The sequence below is a fragment of the Fusarium tjaetaba genome (assembly GCF_013396195.1).
Source record: "Fusarium tjaetaba strain NRRL 66243 chromosome Unknown NRRL66243_c0000302, whole genome shotgun sequence".
NCBI lineage: Eukaryota > Fungi > Ascomycota > Sordariomycetes > Hypocreales > Nectriaceae > Fusarium > Fusarium tjaetaba.
Genome location: NW_023501498.1, coordinates 1 through 8,661, shown reverse-complemented (window position 1 = coordinate 8,661; position 8,661 = coordinate 1). Strand labels below are relative to the sequence as shown.

Here is an 8,661-nt window from a genome sequence, read left to right as displayed (position 1 = left end):
GCATGGCAGCAACGTGATGCGGTGGATGGAGGCACTGAGCATGGCTACAGGGAAGTTTGCCAGCCGAAAACAGCCTAGCATGATGAATGGAATCCCTGGAGCCACGCGCATTCAAGGGGCCGGCTGAGAACTGATTGACTGGGAGGTGAGACAGACATGCACACGCCCGCGGCTCAGCAGCCACTCACTGGTTCACCATGTGAGAGAGAAGATTATTACCCAGCAGCCCAGATGGAATGGACGATGAGATGAACAAAGATAGGGACAGCACAGCACAGCACAGCACAGCACAGCCTTTTCAGACATTTCCCCCTTTTTACCAATTATTCGCTGAAATACAGGTCACATTTGACCGGGGCTTGCCTCCATTCTACTGTGCCATTGCCTGTGGCTGTCCCGGTCTGACATTCCGGTTCATGCCAGCATGCAGCAGTCCGGCGCTTGGTTTCTCATCGACGGGAATCTGTGTACAGTACGGAGTAGTTCGTACGTGGTACAAAACTGTCTCATCTATGGACGGACAGCAACGGGCTTTTCGCGCAAATCTACCATGTAAGCATTCCTGTCTAGGCGTCTGCTATAGTGCATTGCCGCCGACAAAGCGCTTTTGGATGGACTAAGGATTTTGGCGCTGGCGAAGCGATGCCCTCAATCGCTGTGATTTGCAATGAGGCGTCGACCCAGGCGACACTCGCCTCTCATGGTTGCACAAGAGACGCTCGTGGCGGGCAAGCCACCGGCGGAATCCGTACGGATCGCTGCAGTGGTGGAAAACATACTCATTCTAGATATGATGATTCGAGCAAGGTCTTGAGAATGGAGATTTGATCCCGGCTTGAGTCGTCATACAACGCCTCAAAACCGCCGTTTTACTGTCAATCAGTTGTGTCTCGCTCCCGATGCCTGTTGCACGCCAACCGATCAGATCAGTCAAGCAGTGTACTGTACATACATGGTATGGTGTACCAGGGTGCGGAGGTGCTGCAGTTTGCTTTGCAGACCGCTTGCAGATCAGCAAAAAATGGTGCAGGCATTCCGCAAAGCTCAAAGAGTCGAATAGTTTCAGCCTGTGAACCCTCAACATATCTGATGCCCTAATGCGTTACGTACAACGCTCTAGTGCATATGTATTGTAGTCCCAAATGCAACAATAGCGCATATGGGCTATGAGGGCCCCAGCGTGCGTCAAAACCAGACATGCAAGCTGCTGGAAGCGGGTATACTGTATGTCAAAGTCTAGCCAGCAGTGGATTTGGTGGTTTAAGCCCTACCTACCTTCTTTTCACAGCTGCAGTGTTGATGGGGCATGGCACTGGAAGAGAAGAAATTGATGAGGAACAAATACTTAGCGGATTGACAAAAACCTATGTCAATCCGAATGACATGTTATCGTGATCACAAAGCTTCATCTCGTTTGTCATATGGATATGACAATGTCATTGGGCTGGTGATATCAATGGATTTTTGTTTAGTGCCAACGCCCCTGTTCGCTTACAGTACAGCTGCTGACGGGCTTCCCCAGCTTGTTGGCGTTGGTATGTATTCATACATACCGCAACTAACAACGTTAGTTGTTGATATCTGATATCTATTTTCCTCTGTTCTCCATGTTTCAGTCGGAGCCGACAGGCAATGTGCTGTACCAAAGATACGGGACCGGGAGCATCAATGGCGCTACTGAAGAGAGACTACTGTTGGCCGAGAGGTTACCAAAAGCCTCTTTTTACGACTGAAGGGAATTGGTTCGCCAATTCTGCAAAAGAAGCTGTAGGTAGGTGTCTTGTGCTACGGGACGCTACGCTACGGCAGACACGGCGTGGTGAGCATGCATCCATACATATGGATAATGGCCCTACCGACCTGCCTACCTTACATAGAATGAGATGACCGGTCAGGCTGGCGACATATACATGTCGATACACCAACTCCAGCGCGAAGATGCGCTGAAGCCCCAGGACATGGGGTCTTTTGTTCTGGAGACATGTTATCACTGGATTGAGTGAGTGAGTGAGTGAGAGACAGACAAGCAATTCAGGCCCCGGCGTTCCGACACGGGTTGCTGCAGCATATAGCATGAGAGACCCAGGTATTGTTGAAGATGGATGAAAGCAAACAGGCAAGCCCACATGGAATAGACCCTTGTCTGCATTTTTCTTTCTTTTTCTTCTTTTTCTTCTCTCGTTTGGCATTCTTTCTCTCTGTCTCCGCTTGCTCGCCGCTCGCTCTTTGATTCTTTTTTAGCTGCTGGAGATTTTCTACCCTTGCCCTGGTAGCTAAGTAGCTTCTTTACCTGCCTGCCTCGTCGCCAGTGATTGTCCTGACCCTGACCTTGACCCTGGCTACTGCTTCTGCTACTGCTTGTTTAGTTTAGTTGTGGAGAGGGAAAAGCCAAGGCCAAGACCATCACCATCTCCATTTCGCCCGCTATTCTCAGCGCCCACCTTTTGACCTCAGACAGACAATGGAAGAGAACGGAGGTCGGGAGGGACCCACCAGGAGGGGAGGGGACCTTTTACAGTTAGATCCACGCCTGTACATTCACTAGAGGGAACCCCTTTTGACACCCCACCCTCCCCCTCAATTCAGTTCAGGTCAGTTCAAGTTCAGTTCAGTTTTAGTAGGGGTCGGCCGGTCTTGGGGGAGGGCTTCTGTACCTGTACCAGTACCAGTACCTGTACCTGTACCTGTGCCCGTACGTACTCTCTCACCTTTTTTTACCCTCTCTTTTTTCTTTACTCTGGGGCTGCCAATCCCTAATCCCTATCCCTATCCTATCCTTTCCCTTTCTCTCTCTAGGCTTGTCCAGTCCTGTCCTGTCCTATTCTAGGTCCTGAGGGTATCTATCCGTTTCTTCCTTCACAGTCTGTGTCCCACTTGCTTGCGCTTACTACTTACTTACACTTACACCTGGGTCTGTCTGGTCTTGCATCCAATGCTTTGACCTTTAGTTGGACTGATTTTCCTTCAACCAAAACCAAACCAAACCAGACCAGACCAAAAAAATCCACATCCCACATCCACATCCACTTTCACTTGCACATCCACCACATCCATCCACGTCCACGGTCCATCCTCCTTCTTATTTGAACCTCTCCCACTGCCGTCACCGCAAAACTCCCCTCCTTCTGACCTTTCTCGTTCCCGTTAGATGGCCACTCTGTCGCAACACCAAAGGCCCACGGTTCACTCTGCCTCTCCTTCTGATACACCACTCACACTAGACCACGACCAGGACCAGGATACAACCACGAACACACCACGCTCTTCTATTTCGGACCGTTCGCCTCTTCCTACACCTCTACCTCCAGCACACATCAACACCTCCGCTACCTCCGGCAATTCTTCTGCCTCAACTTCAAACCAGCCGGCCTACGTCTCTCATCATCCACAGCAGAGCCATCATCGCCATACGGCTTCCTCAGTTTCGAGATTGAACAACCGTTCTTCGACAAGCCTCTTTGCCCTGGCCGCTTCAGCTTTTGACCGCACACAAAACGCCATTGCTGCTATCTCAGAGCCTGCCATTCGACCTCGACAGTCTTCTGGTGCTCTTTCGAGACTCTCCTTGCTCACGAGCTCCTCACCCTCGTCGGAACCCTCCAGCCCGGACAAGTACCACCGTCTACGAAGTTCCTCAAACCAATCGCTTTCCTCGGGTGCATATCTGGACAGCAAAGTCGCTCCCCAGGCTCTGCAGGCGAACAACCCGCCGTCCCAGCCTTATACGTCCACAGACCCGAACCTCCCGCCCCCCATCAAGTCCTCCACAGCAAACAAGATGCATCAGACTTCTTCGCGCTTGTTGCGCATGACGGACGATGACCGTCCATTCACAAAGGTACGCCCTGTTGTCCTACCCAACCTTGTTTGGTGTGCCTTTAAGGCGCCGTTTTACCTCGTGCGCGCACACGCGTAGCCTCTGCGCCATTGCGTATTCTTGAAACCCTGTTCCCCAAAAAGAACAGAAGAAGGAGAGAACACCCACTGACTGTTGCACAAATAGGATTTCAAGGATCTCTTCTCAACTCTTGTCGTCAGTTTGCTGCCGCTCTCAGCCCACCGTGTCCGATTGACCAAGGTTGAGTACACGTTTCTGTCCGAGGATGCAATCAACAACCTGGGCTCCCTAAAGTTCTCTCAATCCAACCGTATGCCAGATCCCAAGGATCCTTCTCGTATCGTCACAACCACCACAACCACAACCTTCTCCATGGCCAAGGACATGGCCCGCTCTATCTGCCAACGATTTCTGGAGGCTCGCTTTATCGAATCCGCAGACGGCAAATATCAGCAGGTCTACACGATGAAGGGCTCTGTTTGGCAATTAACTCCCAAGGGTATCACTGTTCTGGATAGATTCTGCGCTAGAAACGGCATCCAACAGAAGCAAGTGTCGGAATTGGCTAACCTCGCCTCCACCCAGTTGGTGCTGTTGGAGCGAGACCCACAGACTGATAAGCTTCTTCACGACCAAGGAACAATCGAGGTCATCTTTCGCCGCTTTGCTGGCTCCGAGGGCCGCAACATCAAGACTACCGTCAACGCCGCCGATTCGGACTCGCTGCATGACTACCGAGATGGCCTTACCGGAGTGAAGATGGCTGCCGAGCGCAAGGTGAATGGCAAGACATATCGTGACACCTTCACTGGCAAGGCTGCCACTGACTGGCTCATGGACTGCTCAACCATCGTGGACAAGCGAGAGACTGTTGAGGTGGCTACTCTGTTCGTTGAGTACGAATTGATGGAGCCCGTGGCCCAGGACCGCGCTTATATGTCGCAAAATCCTGGATGCAACCTGTTCCAACCCACCAAATACGCCATTTACCAACTGTCGCAACGCGGTAAGGATCTTGTCAGTGGTGCTGCCTCTCGGGGCCGACCTTCGGAGAGCGAAGGTGGTGCCGCATCTCAGCGAAACGGCATCACTAGGGACTCCAACACCCAGCGTCTGGACAAGATCCTCAACGACCCCGCGCTACGTCTCCTCTTCCGCGAGCAACTACGAGATACCCACTGCGAAGAAAACTTGTCCTTCTATCAAGATGTTGACGAGTTTGTGCGTAGCTGCAAGGCTGCCACAAGGGCGGCTCAAAAGTCGCCCAACACTAATGCCATGGACGGAATCAAGGAGATTATGGCCTCGGCATATGGTATCTACAACGCTTTCCTGGCTCCAGGATCGCCGTGCGAACTCAACATTGACCATCAACTGCGCAACAACTTGGCAACTCGCATGACCAAGGCCGTTGGACAGGACGTGGCCATGATTGACACGCTGCAAGAGGTGACGTCGTTGTTCGAGGACGCTCAAAACGCAGTGTTCAAGCTGATGGCTAGTGTAAGTTTTGACTAAAAACCGCCCCTCCAGCCTCTAATTCCGTTCTCGGACATGCCGATCAGAGCGATGATGTACAGAATGACAGATGGATGCTAACGAGAGGGAAAAAAATAGGACTCTGTACCAAAATTCCTCCGCAGCCCCAAGTACGAGCAGCAATTGCGAAACTACGAGTTTGACGTGGTTGGCCGAGGACCTGAGCGAAGCCAGAGCAGATCAAACCGAAAGTGATGATCTCCAAGGGATCTGACCTCAGACTGCACTAGGAAGGGCTGGCACTTGGCTAATGGCTAGCTACTGGCTGTGCTAGGCTTGACAGGAAGGGAAATGAAAGCCTAATCCAGAAGTGAGCCGCCATGACCTGACCAGAAAAAGAAGCCTTCCTCACAGCGCTGGAGTACGAGCAAGCAAGCAAGCATTCTCACATCCATCATCTGCCTCATTTTTAAACGAACGAGTCATTTGCATAGAGACGTTTGACAGATTTGGCTACCCGAGCGTTTGCCACCATCAAAACGATACCACCTAGAGCCATACCTTCCAAGCATTATCGGTGTTATTTGGGTTTTCCGAGCTATTTTATTACATTTTTTTTTTTTTTTGCCTTTTGTATTTTATTTGTCGCTTCGGCTTCCTTGTTCCAAGGCTAGCGTTATGGGGGCCATGGCTATGCTATGCTATGCTATGACAAACTCTCCCTCCGCCTCCCGGCCCGGCTCTGCCTTTCCGACAACGGTCTCTTGTTTAAGTTCAGATGCCTCCGATCTTACTCGGCCGGTTCCTAGTTTCGGTCCCTGTTTTTCTCATCGATTATGGACCCTCGATGGAAAAAAATCCTTTATGGGAACTAGATCGCGCCTGGGTCGGCCGCCGATACATCGTCGGGAGATGTGAGGTCTTGATGTCGCCGAGCGAGGCATTGGTGGTCTGTGGTAGAAGTCATGTCACAACAATGTGATGACTACCGCCTGCCTACCTACCTATGTCGAGTACTCACTTGGCTGAATCGAGAAGCGCTGCATTGGGTTTCCAAGACCGAGATTCCGAATCATGACTATGGATATAGGATGGACTTTGAGTGTGCGATCGATTAATTGATTTGTACAGCGCGAAGAATGATTTTTGTTTTTCGTTTTTCGACGACCAAAACTCACGGCATCTATGTTCTTGTTAGCTTTGTTGTTTGTGTTATTCTCTTCTTTTTTTCTTTCTACTTCTGGGAGGGGAGGGGGGTGGTCCTATTTCTTCTCTACCTCACTCCGTCTCCGCCTCCCTCTCTCTCACTTTGTCTCTACTCATTTATTCATGCTACGAACGGGGCCACGTCGAGGAACCGAAAGTAACGCATTGCATTGGAAGGAGTCGGGTACATTTTACCAAACATTACACGGCGGGCCAGCGCTGAAAGACAATTGTACATAGAAAAAAAAAAGAAAGAAAGAAAGAAATCTGAGCAGTCTCTCTGATGGATTTTGTCGAGAGGAATAAAGATGAAGAAATGAATTCGAGTCAAGCATGATCTCAATATCTTGTGAATCATAAATTTGTGCCTGTGCCTGTGATTGATTGATTGGTATGGCTGGTGAGGAGTTTGTATAATGGACCATTCTATAGAGAGATATCGGCTAAAGAACTTGAGAGGAATGTGTAGCCATAATTCGGACACACCAAGAATGCTGTGTTTGTTTCTGATAAGGATATTGCTTCACTTGCTCAAATTATCTCTTGAGCACGCGATATGTCGCGATTCGATTGCATGTGCCGTGTCTTGACAATGATCAATCTTATCATGCATGCACGATCTACAGATACTCAAAGTCTAGTGAGATAAAGATGCATATAATAGGGGCAGAGACGTTGACTGCATATGCTTAATTAAACTACAAGACACAATGACCTCTACGATTTTCTTCCTTTTTCTTCCTTCTCCTTTCTCCTTTCTCTCTTTTCTCTTATGTTAGTTATGCTTATGATCTTAAAGAGAAAAGCTTGTTCTCAGTTCATGCCTCGGCACTCTTGACCCGAGAGTATTTGTCTCATTAGGTAGCCATAGATTGCATCAAAGAGAGGCTTCATGTTGTTATTGTCCCAAAGCTGAAAAAGTACAGTAGTAATCTAATCTTTTTTGGACAAATGTTTATTATGTTAGTGTCATGTCTGAGGTATGTGGGGGTCAACGGCAGATGAGCCAAGTAAGGGAGAACTCAAGAGAGACGAGAGACACGAGACGGGGCTTCCAGATGGACCGATTCTTGCACCATCGTTTCTTTTTGCTCTTTTTGGGCAAATCATGTGGATTTTGTTGGAAATAGAATTAAGATTATAGTTTGAATTGTTTATTCTCTAGTTTGTTTACTTTGAATGTTTTTGACAGTTTTGAACCACCACTTACACGATATTGCCTAACTAGGACTATCCTGTCTACCATGCCTTTCATTGGCTGCCAAGATATCACCCGCTATCAAGACTCAAAAACCACTTACACTCAACCACAACCAGATAAAAAGAAATGATAAAATTACACAGAAACAAAACATCTCAACAATCTCTCAGAAATAGCACGTCTCAGAACATCTCATCTCACTCACTGTACAGTGTACACAAAATCCCCTCCCTGCATCATGTAACCAAGGTCAACACTCAACAACTCCCTAGTTACGGAGCCCTAATCTCCTTGTGCCTCTCCCTTGCGCACTGGAATGAAGCCGCATGACGATGTGCCTGTTTACCATTCTTTCATGTGGCGGCTAGACTGTCGCAAGCTGAGAGAGTCAGGTCCAGACACAGGAGACGCATGGGGGGCCAGCCGAGATTGTAAACATGTTGATTCTTCTTGGCCAGTGTCTGACTCTGAGGCTTCAACTCACAGATATAAGGCAGCCTCGTCAACCACATCAACTCTCTTTTCTTCCTCTTCAGCACTCAGCCTCTTTCTCGTTCTTTGCAACCCACACTCGTTAACAAACCTCGCCCAAGTCACTCGCTTGACCACTGTCTTTCACTCCAACAAAACTTTGCATTCGCTATTCCAACCGGAACTCACTCACTCTTTCAAGTCCCAAAACAACCAAACAAGTCACTCAAGATGTACTCATTCAACACCGCCGCTCTCGTTGCCCTTGCTGGCTTCTCCGCCGTCCAGGCCGCCATTGTCTCTCCTGCTCCTCAGCCTACCGGCGTCAAGAACGGCACCGTCACCATCACCAGTGTGTACGATGTCTATACCACTGTCTGCGCTGGTCCTACCAGCTTCCACCTCGGAGGCAAGGACTACGTCGTCACTGAGCCTTGCACTCTGACCATCACTGACTGCCCTTGCA

General features: G+C 49.4%; 2 protein-coding genes across 2 annotated transcripts; both read left to right on the top strand.

Moving 5' to 3' along the window:
• Positions 1 to 3,148: 3,148 nt before the first annotated feature.
• On the top strand, positions 3,149 to 5,572 carry FTJAE_11829 (developmental regulator flba; the record flags this gene model as incomplete). The annotated part of the gene is made up of 3 exons (XM_037344813.1): positions 3,149 to 3,838; positions 4,004 to 5,341; positions 5,456 to 5,572. 3 exons carry the CDS (start codon positions 3,149 to 3,151, stop codon positions 5,570 to 5,572), a joined length of 2,145 nt encoding a protein of 714 aa, XP_037201108.1.
• A 2,854-nt stretch (positions 5,573 to 8,426) lies between these two features.
• On the top strand, positions 8,427 to 8,661 carry FTJAE_11828 (sporozoite surface 2 precursor; the record flags this gene model as incomplete). The annotated part of the gene is made up of 1 exon (XM_037344812.1): positions 8,427 to 8,661. A coding segment is annotated over one exon (235 nt), but the record flags the coding sequence as incomplete, so codon positions are not given.